Source organism: Saccopteryx bilineata, chromosome 1, assembly GCF_036850765.1.
Source record: "Saccopteryx bilineata isolate mSacBil1 chromosome 1, mSacBil1_pri_phased_curated, whole genome shotgun sequence".
Lineage (NCBI taxonomy): Eukaryota > Metazoa > Chordata > Mammalia > Chiroptera > Emballonuridae > Saccopteryx > Saccopteryx bilineata.
In genome coordinates, this window is record NC_089490.1 from 317,317,948 (window position 1) to 317,339,561 (window position 21,614).

Genomic DNA, 21,614 nt, shown 5'->3' on the forward strand with positions numbered 1-21,614 from the left:
ACAGACACCTGACAATAAGTGGTTCTGGGCTGATGTGTCAATCTTTTCTACCTGGAAGGTTGAGGTAATGAAAAGGTACAAAGTGTCAGCTAAGTGGTGCACAGTGGTTATCCATAAAGCCACCACATGGCTGTAATTAAGAAAATACATGGGGTGAGACACATCATTCCCTCGTGTTACTCCCCAAATAGAACAGGATATTAAAAGTTTCTGGCTAAAGACCATTGTGACTTGTAGGGTCAAAGAAATAGAACATATATCTGACACTCAAACTGAATTATAAAATTGAAAATGCTGAATTTCCAAACCTAAAAAAAAAAAATGAAGCAAAATGGAAACTCCAAGATTTGAATTTAATATGGAAAAATACAAACTTAGTTGAGTCTTTTTACAGAGCAGTCAGTGTGAAGCAACCAAGAACCCATGAAAAGGAAGTAATTTGCCTGTTTGGAAACCGTCAGGGGTTGGTCGACATGGCCACAGTCATGAGAGTCTCTTAAACCTGTCATGCTCCCAGGGGATAAAGAGTCCAGGAATGATTTCCATGAAATTACCTCCGAAAGGGGGTTATGGGGAAAGAACAAGCTCCTAGAGAAATAAAACCACATCTGGATGGGAAGAGCAACAACATTGTAATATGTTTCGGGTTTTTTTGGAAACTATGCCAAATCCAGGCATTGCTAGGATTGGGGTGAGATTTAATCCCTAGCTTTTCTGTTTTACATTTTTATGTGTTCTTTTTTCACTGTCAGTACGCACTAACCCTAGCCCAGAAGTCACATGTGTTCAGCTCCTAACTAGAAATGTCAGGAATCAGGATGATGTGAAACTTTGAAGCTTGTTATTTAGCCAAAATTTAATTTTAAAGTCTTTGTTATGTTAGAAAGAAATCTAACAAAAAGTTGCTTTAAGTAACCAGTTTCAAATCGACATTAGCATCCTTGAAGTTGTAAGCAAACATGTAGAGCTTCGAGCTCAAGAGCCAGGAGAAGATGTTAGTCCAAGTTCCATCTGTGATGTCCCCACTGCATCCCCCTCCCACCCGGTGCAGAGAGGGGGTGACCCGGGCCTGACGGTAACTCTGCTCTTCAGTTTCTTCATCTGGAAAATCCAGGTGCTAGACTAGGTCCATGATTTCTGAACTTCATGCCACTGAACCCTCATTGTTCCATAGAAATTGGGGACATTTCTAGAGAAAGGGGCACAGGGGACAAAGTGGAAATGAGGTAGGTAGGATTCCAAGATCCCATTCCCACTTCCATCAAAACATTTCTTTCATCTGCTTAACAAACTGGTTTCCAAAAAAAAAAAAGGCTTTTAAAAAAGGATATAGTAGTTTTTAAAAGTTTGAAAACTTCTAAACTGTAGGATATAAAACCTTGCCAGACTGAATCTTTTTATGAGACTTTTCCAGAATGATATGTAATTTCTTGCCCAGTCCAAATGGTCACAGTGGTGTTCTCTCGACTGAACTCTTGTTTTCTGGACCCCAGAGCTGGAGGCAGTCTCACCACACTGACCAGATTCCCTAAAACCCGCGTGTGTCTACCACCCCGTAACATTGGAAACACAGCCTGCGTTCAAGCATAAAGAGTTCCTTTCACTATTTTGGCTTGCCTGTGCTGGAGTCACTTCAACTGCCAGTGTTCTTTGGACATTGCCCCACTCTCTATCAGATATCAGTGAGACTCACATATTGCTCCACTTTGACGAGGAAGTTGTGGTTAAATGATTAGGGAATGAGTAAGTTCTTTCATATCAGTACAAAACATAGTGGAGCAACATATATGCACATGATGTTGTTTGTAGTGTGGGGAGGAAAACAGAAGTAGGTAAGCTGAGAAAAGTTCTGAGAAAGCAAACCTGACGTGGTGGGAAAGGTGGGAGACACCATGAGGTCCCAGTGGGAGACCTCAAATTGTTTCTCAACTTTCTGTCTCATTTAAACACTTGCAAGGAAGGCGGGTGGGATATCACTACTAAAAGCTACAGATATAAAGCAACTTTTCTCTCCAAGAGTGGAATGGATACCATTGGTGGTGCCTATGACAATTTGATGTGGCACATGAACACGTGAATGTGCATTTTTTGTAACATAACCATATGTTTATTTTAATGTGTATATAAGAATAATAGTTTATTTAGCTATGATTTTATAGATATGATAATCCATAAAATGGCAAAACTTTTAAAGTAAATTAAAAAAAATACCTGAATAATACTACAGGTGGTACTAGTATTGGCAAAGATTTGGCAAAAAATGATGATGCAGGCAAGAGAATTAATGAAGGTCAGGAAACTTAGGGCTGGACCAGCTCCAGAATCTCTCCTATCCCTGCACTTTTTGGTAAAACTAATCTGTGCAACTTTTACAGACTTCCGTTAAAGCTACTGTAAGGTGTCCATAAGATGTCTGCTTATTAATTACCCCATCTAATAGTATTTGGTGCACAGAAGATGCTAAATAAGATCACTTGAATGAATGAATGCCTAAATACATAAACCAGTGCACACATGAAAGAATAAATAATTGCTGCTTAGTCCCAAGGAGCAATCATCGAGGGAAACAAGGATGATTAAAAATAAGATCCCAGAGTCACACTTGATCTTTTACCAGCCCCTGACTCACCTAATACATTCTGACAGGTTTCAGAGAAGGATCCTATTTTTCCCATAATGCCAATGGACGGGGTCTACACAAGGCAGAACTTTATGTCATAGTCACCTGTGGACGACAGTCTTCTCAGCCAAGGTTCTCAAATCCCGATCCTGGATAAAGATCAAGGGAAACCATGGCACTGTGCAAACAATGTACCAAGCAGCTTAACAGGGAACCCCACTGAATTCAGGAAAACTACCCCAAAGGGAATGTATGTGGTGCTAAATAAACTTTAGTCACTACAGGTGTTGAACAGCCACAGAGTATGTGATGTCAGCAATCCTGCCCTTCGCCCTGGAAGCAGGGTGTGTATATATGACTTGGATCACTTTCTAACAAGCAGAATCAAGTAGCAAAGTTTGTTTTCTTAAAAAGGTCATGGAGTACTTTGTGATCTGCTCCTATAGAACAAGCAAGGTATTTCTCAAATAGAATAGAAACAAATTCAAGAAAACAGCTGTTTACATGATAGCGTGTGTCTCCTTCACACACGTTCTGTTTGATTTAATCATAAAATTGCAACACCTAGCAAACCCAAATAATCTACTTGGAGTCATCACTTCTGATGATTGCTTAGGCTATTCACAACTAATCAAGAGGATATTATGAAACATGAGTCAGACCTCTTCCGGCTTTCTAGAAGTGCAAGAACTCTATATATAAAGAGGGAGCTTCCCAGCAGGGATATTGGAGCAGCAAGCAGGTGAGGAGCCATCAGATTTCTCCAGCTGAGAAGGAAGACAGCAGACAGCATGCACCGGCTTCCTCTACTGCTGCTGCTCTGGGGCGCAGGGTCTCATGGCTTCCCAGCAGCATCTGTAAACAGACAAGACGATGATGTGGAGATGGTCCAGGTAAGTGTGGAATTTTAATGCCAGAAATGGAAAGGCCTTTATTGCATTTTTTTTTCCCTACAGTAAAACACAGTAGTTGTAGTTAGTATAACGAAGTTTTTTTAAGGTTGAATTTTCTGCAATGAGTTAGTTGGAGGTGAAAGGGAACTAAAGGAATGATATGTAAATATGGCTGTACACATTGTAATTCCGGTTTCATAGTAACTAATGATGGGGAGATTTCTCTCTGAAATTACAGTGTCCACCAATGGTAAAGATAATAAGGACCATGAAATCAAAATACAATCTTTAAGAGTAGAGCCCTGTCAATCTTTAGAAATATTATACAAGAACGGTTTCCCATCCAGCGTTACAATAACATCATCTCTATCATCTTTCACCAGAAATACCTGGAGAACTACTACGATCTGAAGAGTAATGGAGAACAAATCGGAAGGCAGAGAAAGAACAGCCTAGTGGCTGAGAAACTGAAACAAATGCAGGAATTCTTTGGGTTGAAAGTGACAGGGAAGCCAGATGCAGAAACCCTGGACATGATGAAGCAGGCTAGATGTGGGGTGCCAGACGTGGCTAGCTTTGCCCTCACTGAGGGGAACCCTCGGTGGGAGAGCACACACCTGACCTACAGGTAACCAGACAGAGCACCAGACTGAAAACAAGGCTTCCCATCAGAGCCATCAGAAATGAGGTTCCATATGTCTCTATTTTTATTTTATTTTTAGAATTGAAAATTACACGCCAGATTTGCCGAGAGAAGATGTGAACAATGCCATTAAGAAAGCCTTTCAACTCTGGAGTAATGTCACACCCCTGACTTTCACCGAGGTCTTCGAAGGTCAAGCAGACATAATGATATCCTTTGTCTGGAGAGGTAAGCTCCGCTAGTAGCACAGAAGTATTCTCACCTTAACTTCACCCTGCCCCTAAATCTCTCCAGCCTCACAGCTAGAATTATTTGTCTGAGAGGATTGCTGATTTTATGGGCTTGAAAAGGGAACCTAGGTCACATTTGATATAATTTTGTTTGCCTCTCAGCAAAGCAAATACTTGCTCTCCTAAGTAAGAAGCAAGAGGGATATTTGTTGAATTCTGTTTCTTGCAGATCATGGTGACAATTCTCCCTTTGATGGACCTGGAGGAAACCTTGCTCATGCTTTTCAACCAGGCCCACGTCTTGGAGGGGACGTTCATTTTGATGAAGAAGAAGTGTGGACTAGTGATTTCAGAAGTAAGTCAACTAATCTTGCCTTTCTCAATTCCCCCCACCCCTTTGTGATTTATTGTAATAATTGATTGATTATACTGAAAAAAATACATTAATGAAGTATGCATTTATAAATGGTTTCTACTACCATTTAGGAAATTCATGATACATTGAGAAAAGTGTAAGAAAAGCATATTTTGTTAGTAACAACATCTTATTGGCTATAAATAAGCCACACTAAAATCTCTATTAAGAAATTGTTGAAATCCTCAATGGTTGACTTGTGTTTCCATAAGTTTTTTTTACCAAATGACACATCACAATTTAAGATTATGTGTTGTAAAATTATGTGTTTTATAAAATTCCCAACATTAAGCATGTATTAGTTTTGTAAATAGATAGAAAAACATTGTGCTAATAGCAGCTGATCGCCTCTCTGAGACACAAGATGTGTCATCTAGTCATAGAGAAGACTGGTGAATCTGTGCTCGACCCTCCGGCGGCTGAGTGCGCCTGTTTATTGCATCAGTGTATTCACAGAGTTTAGGCTTTAACCTCGCCCTTCACTATTAATAAATGCATGTCTCTCACTTTAGGGAAAAAGTTTTATATATATAGTTTAAAAACTATGAAGGAAATATGAACACTAGTTCTTATAGAGTTATAGATTGCTTAATTAAATATCTTAAAACTGAAAACACTTTAAATAAAATGCAAATGGGTATAAATGGGTATATCGGCCTTTTTAGATTACAATTTGTATCGTGTTGCCGCTCATGAACTGGGCCATTCCCTTGGACTCTCTCATTCTACTGATATTGGGGCTTTGATGTACCCCAGCTACATCTTCAGTGGTGAGGTGCAGCTCTCTCAGGATGACATCAATGGTATCCAGACCATCTATGGTGAGTATAAAGAAAAATATCACAGACAAGGCCCACTAGAGCAACCATTTGCTATATCTTTTAAGAAACTGTCTTTCATTGTTTATATCGTTGTCCCATGCCGGGCAGCACAAACTACAGATCTCTTTTTTCTTTAGGCCCCTCCAAAAACCCCAGCCATCCAGCAGGCCCTCAAACCCCGAAAGTCTGTGATAGTAAGCTAACCTTTGATGCTATAACTACAATTCGCGGAGAAATGATGTTCTTCAAAGACAGGTAAGACATCAATTCTTCTTGTTTTGTGTTTGTAATAATAACAGCACTCACTGTTGCGGATCCCTGTGGGTCACTACAGTGCTTCGCTCATCACTTATCTTACATTTGTTTGTGCATATAATTATATAATAGCACTTACTTGCATACCCAAGTAGGCAAAACCTAATGAATTTATAACACCATCATTTTCCCACATGTATTCTGCATTTTGATTCTCAGGAAAAAAAAATATTACTGAAGAGAGAAGGAAAGAGAGCCTTTTAGGACACAGAGTTTATTGATGACAGAGCAGTAATTGGTCTTCTGAGTTCTATTCTGGGTGTTTTTCATTTATGGCATTCTTTATGGTGATCGGGATGTTAGTACATAATTAGGAGAAATAATTTCTTTTTCACTGCACTATCATGCTGGTACCTGTTAAATATCATCCCTTTCATTCTGGAAAAGATGATCTTTCCAAAGCTCATGATCATGACAGGTCTCCAGAGGCCTCCAGAGGCCCAGAGAAAAGTAAGAGTCACTGTACGAGAGTCCTTATGAGTTCATGAGGCCCTCTTTGGATGGAGATGAGCAACACAATGTGCTTCTCTCCTCAGAGCAGGATTCTAGGTCTCCCTCTGCAGCATCGGCCTCAAAAAGGCAAGGTTCCCCCGACACACAAAGAACAGTCTTGCTCTGCACACCACGCTGATTGCTAAAGGACCTGGTAAAATCATAATCTAGTCTTTTTCTGCATGATGCAGTCCACAGCACAGAGAAAGTAGGGATGCTCAGAAAGGCTCGAGTCTCCTCAACCACTCTTCTCAGAGTGTTGTCGGTACTGTTCTAATATGTTGTGGCCATCTCTACTCAAGAATTCAGGCTATTGGCTGCTAACGCTTTTCATCTTCTTAATTATTCTTGAGTTTAACAGGTAAGGAGGGGTGTGAGCCACCCAAGGGGTGGCTCAATGTCAGGGCTGCTAAGGAAATACATGGTGTTTAGGGGAAGCCCTCGGTACAGCAAGACACCTAGCCAAGCAAGTATGTGGAGGATTACTCCAAGGAGTAGGACCAAGTCTAGCATTTGCAGGAACTAAAGGGACATGGAGACCATTTAAATGTCACCAAGTTATTAAGATATGGAAGATCAGAAACAGTAATAGTAACTGATTTGCCCAAGGTCTCACAGTCAGGCAGAGAGGCAAAGGCAAGATTTCTGATTACCAAGGTCATAGTCTTTCCTGCAGCTTAGAATCTGAAAAGATTTCCATCAGCCGACACGACAGTCTATGCTTTGCTGTTTCTCCCAGTCTCTGTGGGCTTGTAAAATCAGCTTTGTAAACCACCAACCAAAGCAAAACAAAGGAGGAACTGCCAGACCCAAGTTTACAATTAACCTTCGTGTCTTAGCTGTGTAGACTTAGCAGCTCCCTTTGCCTCCCTGCCCTGAATTTCTCATTTGTAAAATGAGAGTAATATTCTCTTGCAGGGGTTTTCGTGAGGTAGGGCATGATGAAGTAAAGACCCTGTGTGTTGGAAGTGTACACTCAGGTGAGATGTCAGTGCTGTATTCTGGCCAGCCATGTGTTGCAGTGGAGTCCTAAGGGCTCACATGCCAACGCTGAGTTTTAAATTTTGAGAATTTTGCAAGCTGGTTGTGAAACACAACCACTATTAAAAAGTTAAATTAGATTTCAACTAAACATACCATAATAAAATTATTCAAAACATACCCCTTTGCAATATTTTTGCTACATTTTACTTTTTATTAATGTTCCTGAGGTTATGCCTAATGTACAGTATTTGTGTGATAGAAACACTACACAACGATGTGCTACCGCAGATCTCTTGAAATCTTCTATGGTGAGAGTATTTCCATCCTGGAAATGAGCAGAAGCGACAAGCCAGGACTCCTCCCACCCTCACCTTAGAGCCCCAGATGTTAAACATCTGTCCACACACGGCTAGTGCCTCAGTGAGAAGGAGCTAGATGTCAGCCAGACTTGCAATAGATTAGATCAAAACCTTGTCTTCTTTTTTTCAAACCAGGTTCTACATACGCACAAGTGCTTACTACCCAGAACCTGAGCTCAATTTCATTGCTATTTTCTGGCCAAATCTGCCAAATGGACTCCAAGCTGCATATGAGGTTGCTCACAAAGATGAAGTCCGTTTTTTCAAAGGTAACACTTCCAATTACTCTATGAATTAATTTTTCATTGTCTGAGATAAGAAAGCACTAGTACTTACTTTCTCTCCATGGAATGTTATGAACCTAAGTCTCACCAAATCAAATCAAAAGTGAGGGAGGAAGTCCATTACCTTAAGAATTACATAGTGCATTCTGAGTCTTTTAACATAAAAAGCATATGACTAGGGGTGAAAATTTTCTGGCCTGTTTATGAATCTAGACTTATGAAAGTGTTTTTCTGTGAAAATTATGTGTGCATTTAAAACCCTTTCCATATCTCTGGGAGTGCTGAGAAATCAGATTGAGAGCCTTGGACCAGTACTGTAGAGAGCATGCAGCAGAAGCATTTGAGTTGTGTGACTCCAGAGGGGAGGCACCTGCGGGCGGCCAGCTAAGGACGCTGGGGCCTTGCTCTCAAAGGGTGATCCTCACACCAACCCGCTGACATCACCGGAGAGTTTGTTAGAAACACAGACTCTCACTTAGCTTGATGCCCTCAAGGTTTATTCCTGCTGTCAGGCCCACTCCAGGCCTTCTTGAACTGTAACAAGATTTCCAGGCAATGTGTATATACACTGAAGTATGAGAAGTCCTGAATCACCATGAATTGACTGTCTGTGAGGTGGTATCATGGACTCCTGAGTCATTTGAACATCTGGCTTTGGATAGAAGTTCCCAATTGCATAAACCAGTCATTCTCAAAGATGTTGCATGTTAGGATCATCTAGAAAACATTTTTAAATATACTGATTTCATTTGTCTGTGGTAGGATACTAACATCAGTATTTTTAACAATATCCCTAGTTAATTCTAATGTGCAGCCAGGACCCTGCTCTAGTGTATGAGGCTAACTTCACTGGAAATTTGCTCACTGTCTCCTGCTGCCTTGGGTGTTTTCATCACCGTTCTTGATTGGCAGGTACTAAGTACTGGGCTGTGCAGGGGCAAAATATGCTGCCCGGATACCCCAAGGACATCTACAGGTCCTTTGGCTTCCCTAGAAGTGTGAAGAATATCGATGCTGCTGTCTTTGACGAAGATACTGGGAAAACATACTTCTTTGTTGCTAACAAGTACTGGAGGTAAAAAAAAAAATTAAGGCACCAGGTCTCTCTATATAGAAAGAAAGCTCTAGATCCCTGGTCAGCAAACCGCGGCTCGCGAGCCACATGCTGCTCTTTGGCCCCTGAGTGTGGCTCTTCTACAAAATACCACATGCGGGCACTACCTCTATAAGGAATGTACCTACCTATATAGCTTAAGTTTTAAAAATTTGGCTCTCAAAAGAAATTTCAATCATTGTACTGTAGATATTTGGCTCTGTTGACTAATGAGTTTGCTGACCACTGCCTAGATATTTAAAAATGATTCTCGTGTTGCCTTGGCTAGCTGCCTTTTCTATGAATGGTTGTAGACAGTCCAGTATCCACATCTCTTGATCAATAGTCATCATGCAATCTGTCCCACGAAACCAGGGAGCACTTGAGCTGAATTTGAAAAAAGAAGCCATAAAAAGGAGGACATTCATCCTTACAGAGCTACTTCAGCCAACAGTAACTTAGTTTTAGTCATACTGTACCTTAACAGGACATTGTGTGGCACCAACTGGAAAATTAGAATCAGATGCTGGAGTTCAAAGGGACCTTATAAGTCTTCTAATCTACCCATCATCTTCCCTCACCTCATCCCACCCCCAACTCCAATTTACACATGATCTATGGAATTAAAAGTTCTTATTTAATTCTTGTTGGTGAATTCTCTGTGAAGATCTTTGAGAAGGCTTTGTGTTTAACAAATGGTTCTAACACTTTTTATTATTTTTTGACCAGATATGATGAGTACAGACGATCCATGGATGCAGGTTACCCCAAAATGATAGCAGCTGACTTTCCTGGAATTGGCCAAAAAGTTGATGCTGTTTTCCAGAAAGATGGTAAGTGAATATATATGTACTTCTTCTATTTGCTGTTCTAAATAATGATACTGATGCTATACTATCATTATTTAGAACAGTAAATGCCAAAAAAGTATTTATTCTCATAAATAACTTGGATTTTTCAAGAATTCAAGTTAAACCTAGAAAATACTTGTATGATGTAGTAAATCTCTTTTGTTTTTGTTTCTAGGTTTTTTCTATTTCTTCCACAGAACAAGGCAATACAAATTTGATCCTAAAACCAAGAGAATTTTGACTCTGCAGAAAGCTAATAGCTGGTTCAACTGTAGATAAAATTGACTAACTATTTCACCATTGAACAGAAAAATATATTTTGAGAACCCAAGGAAGGTATTTTCCTGAAGAGCCATATTTTTAAAAAGTATAGAGCTATTAAGTATAATTTTTATACCTCATTCTGCATATGTTTTTTATGATTTAGAATGCAATGCTTTATGTACTGTTATAATTTAGTTCCACATGCTAAGGAAGGTCAAGTTTATGGCTTATTGATATATATTAGCTAGTTTTACAGAAAGCAGCTCTTTTTTGAAGTAAGAGACTCTGACATTAAGCCTAGGAAGCAGTCCCAGTGATGAACATCTCCTCTCAAGAGAGAAAGAGACAAAGACATGAGTCTTCAGCAGAGAAGAAGCAATTCAAGAACATACATGCAGCCACTAGCTAATATCATCCTAATAAGCAACTTTTGTTACAGAAAATAAAATATTTTATGTTTGAAATAAATCCATCTTTGTCTCTACTGTTTTATAAATGTTCTGTTATATTTGTTATAATGCAGTTATTTCTTGATTATAAAGCCACACTTAACTTAATTTTCAGATTTGAAATGGGAAGTAGATAACTATGCAAAATATTTATGTGGAATATTAGGAAATACAAGTTCAAATATTTTTCATTCTCATAAAATTTACATCAAATAGAAGGGGAGAAAAGTCAATTTTCTATTTCCTGTATAAGGATTCCAAATTAGTTTTAGGTAAAAGCAAGGACATCATGGTAGAGTTTTCTAAGGGTACATTCTTCTCTCTTCTGGGTACATTGAAGGATTATGTTTCCCCATAGCCTAACTCCCTGTAGTTGTGGGGGGAGGGCTGGGCAGGCATCTGACTAGTCCTGGCCAGGAGATTGTGTCCTGACGTGAACAATATCACTTCCAGGTGGAAACATTTGATTGCTGGTGCAAATTTCTCCAGTATCTGCCTGTTCTGCTCTGCTGATTTTAGAAACATGTCTGGAGAGAGTCTCTACAAGATAGAAGATGAGTGAATTGCTGGGCCACTACTCCAGTTACCCCAAACTCTGACAAACTTTGCTTAAGAAGTAATCATTTATTGTGCTATGCTACTAAGATTTTTAGATTGTTCACCTCAGATGCTAAGAAGAGCTTGGTTGCTGAGCAACTGAGCAATGCCCCAGAGGGGCAGAGCATCACCTTCTAGTGGGCTTGCTGGGTGGATCCCAGTCAGGGAGCATGTGGGAGTCTGTCGCTCTGCCTCCCCGCCTCTCACTAAATAAAATAAATAAATAAAAAATAAAAATATTTTTAGGTTGTTAAAGCTGCATAATCTAGTTTTTCTAAACAAGTACTTCCTAGTCTACCATGCCTAACTTGGGAGGTTGTTTTTTGGTTTTTGTTTTTGTTTTTTACAGAGTCAGAGAGAGAGTCAGAGAGAGGGATAGATAGGGACAGACAGATAGACAGGAACACAGAGAGATGAGAAGCATCAATTATTAGTTTTTCATTGCAACACCTTAGTTTTTCATTGATTGCGCTCTCATATGTGCCTTGACAGTGGGGCTACAGCAGACCGAGTAACCCCTTGCTCAAGCCAGCGACCTTGGGTCCAAGCTGGTGAGCCTTGCTCAAACCAGACGAGCCCGCGCTCAAGCTGGTGACCTCGGGGTTTCAAACCTAGGTCTGCCGCATTCTAGTCCGATGCTCCATCCACTGAGCCACCGCTTGGTCAGGCTGGGAGGTTGTTACTATATGAAGGAGTCTTGCAGGTAGCTTCCAGCTCCATGAGTGTTGAGTTGCTCAGAAAGTGCTCACAATGCTTGGAGACTTTCCAAGGACACAGAGAGTTGTGAGAATATTTTGAAGTGCTCACGATTATGACAGTTTACAACTCAAGAATTTGAAAAGCAGTGTAACTTCTCCTTTGACCAAGTCTCTCTCTCTCTCTCTCTCTCTCTCTTTCTCTCTCTCTCTAAGAGACAGTTTTACATTGAAGCAGAACATAAATGCAGAAAAATGTACATGTCATAAACATTTGTATCAATGAATTATTACAAAGTTAGCAACCCTTTGCAACTCAAAAAATACAACATTACCAGCACTACCGCAGGTCTCCCTCGAGTCCCTGTCACCAATGTTCAGCTCTGTGTTAGCTTAGTTCACTAGAATCAGAGCCTGAAACAGGAATTTTTCATTGTGGTCATGGAGGAGGGGTGTTCTTGGGAGAATAGGAGTGGGGACACATTTTAGAGCAGGGAAAACGGTAAAGAATGTGGTCTCAGACAGAGACTGCTTCATGAACAGGGAGTTCCAGGCATCAACTGAACTTAGTTCTACCTTGAGGCAAAGTAATTTGAACCTCTGTGTGAATTAGTCATCAGTTGAGGTCTGGTTTTGAGTGGAGAGGAATAGCTCCCAAACAAGATAGCTCCTCTCTGACACAGGCACAGGGAACACTGGGAGGTGTAAGCAACCAGCCCTCACACTAGCCAGGTGGATGGCTGCAATGGGGCTAAAGACGATCTGGAGAACACCACCAGGAGCATCCACTATACATGCTCTCTTTCCAAAAGGTAACCACTATTTGACCTGTAACCTCTTAGATTAAATTTGGCTATTCTTGAACTAAAATGAACCAAGTATATATTCTCTTCGATAGACCTTATTTTGCTCAACATTATGTTTGTGCATTTCATCCACTGGTGATAGGTTTTGGGTTGCTCCCATTTGGGAATTTATAAATAATGCTGCACATTTATAGACATTTTTTGTTGATATATATCATATTCCCCTATGTATAAAAGCACCTTTTTTTTGAAAAACTTAGGGGTAAAAACTGGGTGTGTCTTATACAGTGGTTGTACTTTTTTTACTTGCATTTCTCCCTTTTTTGCATTTGTCTTTGCACTCATTGTTAAAGACAGTGATTTGTTATCAGACACAGATGAGGACAAGCTAATGGATGGGAGTTTTGACAGTGATGAGGAGTTGTATGAATTTTATGATGAATAAAACTTGAGTTCAATAACTTTATGTAATATATTTTTTTGCAAATATCAGGCCCCAAAATTAAGGTGCGTCTTATACATGATATTGTCTTATACATGGAGAAATATGGTATTCCTAAGAGCATGACTGTTGAGTCACAGAGATTATCAGACACCTCTTCAGATTCTTCCTTGGCCTCTTCTATCTTATAGCTCAACCAAAGCAGTGGTAACTGATTCTCTGAAGGTTCTAAACCAGCCTCTAAACTGACAAGCGGGCTCATTGGGCCTGTGTAGTGGGCTTCTTACTTCCCTCTGTAAAGCTTTTCTGCCTTTTCTGTTGATGTTGCAGAAAGCTCTGCTGTGCGGTTCACTCAGAGTTCGTGCACATGAAGCCTAGAAGTGAGAAGATTAATCCATTGTGGAGCAAACATTTTACCAGTGTGAGAGGAATGAATGAACTGATGCAATCCCCTTTCTTTCTTCAGAAGATATCCTTAAAACAAATTTCAAGTGGATTTCAGTCCCATACTAAGCAACCTGTTCCTTATATCTCTGTCCAGTTGACAATTCATCTTTGTTTTATCTCTCCCGTTCTTCCTGCTTTGCTGTCCCTGGCCCTCAATCCAGCCCTCTGGGTCATATGCCTCAATAGGTACTTGTGCTTAAACTTTTGTCTCAGGCTTTGCTTTTTAAGAATACCAGATTAAGATAAATTATGTTGGAAGTGGGGTAGTGATAACCCTCAGTTTGTAATGACATCATGGTTACTCACCTCGGTTGATTGGGAAGAGACAAAGGTGAAGTGTTGAGTCACCAGGTGGTTGTGATACTTCAGTAATGTGTGATGAATGATAACTATAGGTGTGAAATTGGCTGCTAAACTGCTCTGGGAATTTAATAGAAGAATGTAATTAGTTTAAGGCTTAAAACAACCAAATATTGACTCAAAACATACTATGAAAGCCAACACTCATGTCAACATTTAAGGAAATCATGTTTCTATCAAACCTAGATCTAATTGTGAAGTTGGAAGCATTTTAGTTAGAATAATGGTGTGCATAAACCTGAAAATTTTTAACATCTAAATTTTTCTGAAATCTCCTTGTGGGCAAAGGTAGGATTTCCTTTTGCCGGGGGAACACAATCTCCCTTGCATAGAAAATCAACAGACTTTATCTGAGTCAATACCTCACAACATATTAAGTCCTCCTCCAATTGCTTCCCTCACCCATCATTATCTTCAGGCAAATTGTTAAGGTCAGGTCTTAGCACAGTTCAAATCCTAGTTATAACAGCAAATCACTTACAAACCAAAGGGTCTAGTGGATTTGTCCCTTAACGAGGAGGAGCATGTGTAGGAGTATATCTTACAGGCACTGGATTGGGGTGGGGAAATGCAAGGCTGGACAGGGAGGAATTTACTAATGTGTTGTACTCATTCATAACTCAAGAATCAATATTCTGGCAAGGAAACCAGGAGTTTGTTGGATACTGTACTAACATCCATTCTCAAATCTTTGGTACAACAATGTCTTATAGTATATGAGGCAGAGATGCCAAAACTTCTGTAGCATGGTATTATGGAAGTGTTGTGGACTGTAAATGGCAAGAAGCCTTTGTAGGTTCAAGGCTTAGTAAAAAGCTAAGTTTTCCCCCCTTCACCTCGATATTGGCTATGATGCTGAGTATTTGCACCCACTTCACTTGCTTCCTTAAGTTGCTGGAAGCAATTTTCATGCCCTTCCTCTTACTCTTTGTTTGTTTAGATGTTAGTTGACTTCACTTATGCATGGTAGGGAGATTCCTGTTTATGCCTTGGGAGAGTTCCTGTTTTATCCTGGATGTGTAACTTTTTTTTTTTAATTTTTATTTATTTATTTATTTTTTTACAGAGACAGAGAGTGAGTCAGAGAGAGGGATAGACAGGGACAGACAGACAGGAACGGAGAAAGATGAGAAGCATTAATCATTAGTTTTTCATTGCGCTTTGCAACACCTTAGTTGTTCATTGATTGCTTTCTCATATGTGCCTTGACCGTGGGCCATCAGCAGACCAAGTAACCCCTTGCTGGAGCAGCGACCTTGGGTTCAAGCTGGTGGGCTTTTCCTCAAACCAGATGAGCCTGCACTCAAGCTGGCAACCTCGGGGTCTCAAACCCGAGTCCTCTGCATCCCAGTCCGATGCTCTATCCACTGCGCCACCACCTGGTCAGGCTGGATGTGTAACTTTGTATCAAGGACTTCCTTGATTTGCATATAGCTATATATGTATAATAAAGCAAACTGGGGCTATGGGGCACTCGGATATTGCCATCAGCATTTGAAGAGTTCTCCTGGTCCTATTTTTTCTTAATAAGTGTGTTTCCTTAATTCCGCTCCATTATTAGGAGCTGTGCTGGTCCGTGGCAAAGAACTAGCCAGAGGGCTATGGAAATGAAAACCTTAGAATGATTTTATTACATAAGATTAGAGAAGCCATCACTGGACTCTGTTCCCTGGGAAGAACCAGAGGACTCTCCCTTCACTGAGCCTTTAAGGAATACTCTAGTGAGGAGACACACTGGTGTCTCACTGATACACAATGATGGTTGTTCTCTGTTTTGCCACTTACTCCCTCTGAGCCTAAGCAAATCACTTGGCCTTTCTAAATTTTGGTTTCCTACCTGTGATAAAGGGAAAATAATAACTCCTAGGATTTTCATGAGGATGGACAAGGCTATACCACCTAGCATAGAGCCTGCCATATATAAGGTCTACCGGAAAGTTCTGTCCACTTTTGGAATAAAACAAAATACAAATTCTTTTGACTTAATTCATGTAGCACCCATCTTGGATATTTCCACACCAATCCTATCTTCCAAATATGGTCCGAAATGGTTTGCTGAGCTGAATTAAGCTTTTCTGCGATCTCCGATGTTGTCAGAAAAGGATCTTGCTCCAACATGGTCTTAACAACATCGTCATCAATCAAAGATGGTTGCCCAGAACGTGGCTTATCAGAAAGGTCGAAATCACCTGTTTCGAATTTTTCGAACCTTCTTCTGCATGTCCGATCAGAAACTGTACCTTCACCAAACCCTTTCAATAAAATTCTACATGCTTCTGTAGCATTTCTTCCTTGTTGAAATTAGTATACAATACAGTGGCGTAAATGAACTTTATCAGTAGCCATGGGTACACTATCGCTTCACACATAAGACTAATGTGAATCAACTTTGTTTTAGTTAATTTGCTACATCAGTATGTATACATTAAGTGATAAAATAGAGAGGCAAACATGTGCTTACGTGTCGAAACTTGTGATAGAAACAGACAGAACTTTGCGGTAGACTTTATATAAAATATTGAATAAATGGCAATTACCTTTTCCTTCCCACATCGTCCTAAGGCCAGAATTTTTCACCAGGGTTACTCTCTTCCCTGGCAAGCCTTTTCCCACCACAAAGCCTACCATACCAATTAGGGTCAAAGGACCCTAATCCAAATTGAAAATATAGTAATATTATCTATGTATCCAACTATTATTAAGAATAGTGACTATTTAATGTTAGAATATTTTAATTATATTACAGTGCTTTCTAATGTATATGACAAACACTGAGGCCACAGTTCTGAGTTGTGCCCATTCTCTACTCTGACATTTTGCCTCCTCCAGCAGAGTCTTTTACACGGCAAACATAGTGATCTAAAATCTTTAGCTAAATTACGATGAAAAAATAAAATGAAGAAAAAATAAACTGTATTCACATTCTGAAGCAGTCAAACTGGTATTAAAAGCATGGGAAATAAAGTGGACTTTTTACTTGTTCTCAGTTGGTATCAGTGATTTAGCAGAATAACCAAATCTGCAATAAAATTGAGTTTCCAAGCAAACAAGAAGTTGTAAAATATATATTTTATCATACCACTACTGATGCAAGATCATGTGTATGTATCTACAATCCATATCAGAGGCTGTTGGTTGTTGAAAATTGACAGCTAAGGAGTTTTCCCAAGAATTGAACCACTTATGAATAAGGAACTGTTACACATGTCTCAGTCTTAGTTCCAGGATGTAACAGATTGCAGACATACATTCTATCTGGACAATATTTGTTCAGTGAAGGCCAAAAGCCACAGGTGATAAAGCAGATAGACATAGATAAAATAAAAAAAAGTCATATCAGATAGCTGGGGGGAAAAAAAACAGAGGGTAAGAAGGTAAGTTGAAGCCAAATTCAGGGGAAATTTTCAAGGATAAGAAAAACAAACAGTGTCAAAGCATGAGAGAAAAAAGTTGGGGGAGAGCCAAGGTTCAAGGCAAGAGGTTTTAGATAAACATAAATTGTAATGATTAGAATTCTGAATAATCTCTTACAACTTGTTAGCTGGCTGACCTTGAGTTTATTATTTAATTTTTCTGATCCTAATCTCTACCCTGCTGAGTTGTCCTAAAGATTAAAAATAATACATAGCTAAGGCCTGGCATACAGTAGCAGCTGTATAACAAGAAAGATTTCACCTTTATTTAAGGAGCAATTCTATACCTGCTTGACCACATGCATACTTCAGTAAGTTTAATAAGTAATTAATTACTTACAAACATAGGACTCTTCTTGCTTCAAATAATTAATTTTTTCCACATGTAATTGTTTAATATAGGATAAGCTTACACACCAACATATCTCCTGTGAGACATCTACTTGGTAATTAGCCAGTATAATCACAGCTCTTACTACATTAACTTTCACTGTATCCTTATGACATAATAAAATCCATCAACAGGATGTGCCAACACCAATAAAATTATGACTCAAACGAAGATGAGGTATTTCAGAGCTTGCTAAAGAAGTGACTGAGAGCATTGCCACAGATTTTTCAGGCCAATGGGCTTTGCCTAGTACGTAAAGATATTGTAGTGACTAGAGAAGATTTGTTGCCAACATGAAGCATACTTGATAACCCTGTGAATGAGATTACATCCAACCCATTTTTATAGATGGCAAAACAACAGTGCACAGAAATTATATACTTGCTCCAAGTCCAGCTGACTTCCTCCAAGGCTGATTATTGGGGCTGCTGCCCACCTACCCCTTCTAATTTTTAAGCTGATGTCCATTTTATTGCCCCATGATGCAGAGCAAATACTTGGGCTGCCTTAAGCCACAAGTTGACTTGGCTGGCTCAGTGCATATCTCAGAGTCTAGAAATCCTACCCTGTCCAATATACCTCAAGTCAGGTAGAAGTGGTGGGTGGTGCCCAGAAGATCATTCCTGCACACGCATTAACTTAGTCTCTCATCACTTTGAAATTACATGATTCAGGTAATTTATCTTTGGTAAAGAAAAAGATATATAGTCCTACACAACAAAAATTTTAGGGTCTTTTATTGTAATAGGTTAATTTGATAAAGCAGTTATTGCAGACTTACTATGTAAAAAGTATGATACTATAGTTGGCTGAGGGAAAAAAAGAGAGAGAGATGCTAATCGCTGTACAAGGTGAGTGATTAGATTGGGAGGATTTGAAATCATTCTCCCTTAGAAATCTCAATCTATCTCTTCCTCTGTCCTTGAGAATGAGGAAAAGAGGATAAAAAGATTTTTTTAAAGCAAAAAAAAAAAAAAAAAAAAAGAGGAAGATAGGAAGAACACTTCAGTTTAAAATGCAATTTGATTTATTGCCATGTAACAAGTTTGCATGAAGTGGTTACTATAAACATATCATCCATTCTGAAATCTGTCATATCCATTTAAGAGTTTACAATATAATGCTAGCAGCAGCTTTGAGGTTAAATGAAAATAACAAATGCAAAATGCATGAAATTTCTCTTGTTTAAGAATTTTAGTTAAAATAATTAGGGAGGGAAAGCTAGCTCATTCTGATCTTCAAATAATTTCAAGTTCATGTTATTTGTCAGAAGAATTTATTCCACTTCAGTCTTGAACCAAATCTATATTAACAAAGCGAATAAAGATATATATATATACCTAAACTCTCCACACAGTCATATGAAGGAGGGTTTCTTTCTCTTTTTCTTTTTTCTTTTTTCTTTGTTGATTTTTAGATAAAGGGGAAACAGAAAAAGAGGGAGGAGAAGCAGGAAGCATCAGCTCATAGTAGTTGCTTCCTGTCTGTGCCTTGACCAGGCAAGCCTAGAGTTTCAAACCAGCAACCTCAGCATTCCAGGTTGATGCTTTGTCCACTGCACCACTACAGGTCAGGTAGAGGGTTTCTTTTTCTTTAAGTGTGTAGGACATGTGTTGGTCAAATAAGTTTGTAAATATGATATATAGGTTTGCTCGTTTATACTTTATATTGGGTGTGGGGGAGAGGCTGTAAGCAGGTAGGGTTGCTTGACCTTTGTCTTGGTCATGTGATACATTTATCCGTCCCACCCTAAAGGCTGGTCTGTGAAAATATTTTCTGAAATTAAACCGATACATGGCCCAAAAAAGGTTGGGGACCACTGCCCTAAGGCTTAGTGTTAAGACTAAGCCTTTCCCACCCTAAGTGACTTTATATCAGAGACTTCCTTGTTTGTATATTGGATTAAATGTTTTGATTTCTACACTATAAAATGGGGCAGACCAGGAGCTTTCTCTCTCTCGGTTCCTGAGATTAGCATTAGAGGAGAGAGCAGAGAAAGGAGAGCAGAGAAAGGCCACGTGGAGGAGAAGAGAAGCAGCCAAGATGGCGGAGTGCTGAAGGAGAAGCCAGTTTGTGCAGATAGAAGGAGATGGGAAACAGAGGTGAATAAGGCTGGTGAGGTAGAAAACTTTGATTCTAGGAAACTCGGATAAGTCAGTGGCTTTGGGAGCCCTGAATGAAAAGGGAAGTGTTTTCCCACTGTGGATATTTCTTGCCCGCCGGGTGCAAGCTAGGATAAAGATGATGGCCCACCAGTTCTTGGCTCCGTTGTTTCATTACTATCTGTCCAAATCAAATACGAACCTGCATGGGCCAGGCGGCTGTGATGGTGGCTGTGGCTACTGGCTTTCCAACATGAATTTTTAATTTCAAATTGCTTACTCAGCTAACAAACTAAATTGCAATGAATTTAAAATTTAGTATGGAAGGCCCTGGCTCGTTGGCTCAGCAGTAGAGCGTCGGCCCCATATGTGGAAGTCCTGGGTTAAATTCTCAGCCAGGGCACACAGGAGAAGTGCCCATCTGCTTTTCCACCCTTCTCCCTCTCCTTCCTCTCTGTCTCCCTCTTCCCCTCCCGCAGCCAGGGCTCCATTGGAGCAAAGTTGGCCCAGGCACTGAGGATGGCTCCATGGCCTCTGCCTCAGGTGCTAGAATGGCTCTGGTTGCAACAAAGCAACGCCCCAGCTGGGCAGAGCATCACCCCCTGGTGGGCATGCCGGGTGGATCTCAGGCAGGCACATGTGAGAGTTTGTCTGACTGCTTCCCCGCTTCTAACTTTGGAAAAATACAAAAAAAAAAAAAAAAAAGAAAAGAAAAAAGAATAAAATTTAATATGAAGGAAAATTAACTAAAATAATTGAGAATTTTAGTAAAAATGAGATAAAGTGTGATAACTACTTTTGTTTAAGTATACTAGGCAATAACTAAAATAAAGTGTGAAATTTGGCTTAATGGCTAAAAATAGTAAAACTAACCTTAAAACTGTATTTATTATTCCATTAGCAATATCTGCAAAAGTGCTATAACCTTGCAAAAAATATGACCCTGTTTGCTAGAAGAAATGACAGTAGCCCTGTTGTTAAAAAAATTCGAGAAATGCAGAAGTTCCTGGGGTTGAAGGTGACAGGCAAGCTGGACTCTGACACGCTGGAGACCATGCACAAGCCCAGGTGTGGAGTTCCTGACATTGGCGGCTTCCGCACCTTTCCTGGTGCACCTAAGTGGAAGAAAAGTCACCTGACCTACAGGTAAAGGGTCTGAAGAGGTTTCCCCATAATACTGAGATTTCACACACCACAATCTCAGGACAAAACACTTTCTTCTTCAATGTTCTCATACAGGATTGTGGGTTACACATTGGATTTGCCAAGAAAGGCTGTTCATTCTGCTATTGAGAAAGCTGTTGTAAAGCCAGTAGCCACAGCCACCATCACCACCGCCTGGCCCATGCAGGTTTGCATTAGATTCGGACAGACGGTAATGAAACAATGGAGCCAATAACTGGTGGGCCATTATCTTTAATCCTAGCTTGGATCCAGCGGGCAAGTAAAAATACACACTGGGCTCCAAAACCCACTCATTCAGAGTTCACAAACCTACTGACTTATCCAAGTTTCCTAGAATCAAAGGTTTCTAGTTCACCAGACTTATTCATCTCTGTTCCCCATCTCCTTCTCCCTGCTCAAACTCTGCACAAACTGGCTTCTCTTTCAGCACTCTGCCATCTTTGCCACTTCTCCTGGCCTCCTC

At 39.9% G+C, this 21,614-nt stretch overlaps 2 protein-coding genes across 2 annotated transcripts in view; both read left to right on the plus strand.

The window, feature by feature from the left end:
• Nucleotides 1-3,026: 3,026 nt before the first annotated feature.
• MMP1 (matrix metallopeptidase 1) lies at nt 3,027-10,736 on the plus strand. The gene is made up of 10 exons (XM_066253667.1): nt 3,027-3,513; nt 3,897-4,141; nt 4,236-4,384; nt 4,616-4,741; nt 5,467-5,622; nt 5,760-5,877; nt 7,908-8,041; nt 8,969-9,131; nt 9,879-9,982; nt 10,176-10,736. The coding sequence occupies exons 1-10, from the start codon at nt 3,412-3,414 to the stop codon at nt 10,277-10,279; spliced, it is 1,401 nt and encodes a 466-aa protein (XP_066109764.1). The 5' UTR covers nt 3,027-3,411; the 3' UTR covers nt 10,280-10,736.
• A 7,036-nt stretch (nt 10,737-17,772) lies between these two features.
• Nucleotides 17,773-21,614, plus strand: part of LOC136319545 (stromelysin-1-like) — a 30,080-nt gene continuing 26,238 nt past the window's right edge. Inside the window, 3 exon segments of the mRNA XM_066252759.1 lie at nt 17,773-17,784; nt 20,868-21,112; nt 21,206-21,269. Coding sequence (XP_066108856.1) covers nt 17,773-17,784; nt 20,868-21,112; nt 21,206-21,269 — 321 coding nt within the window.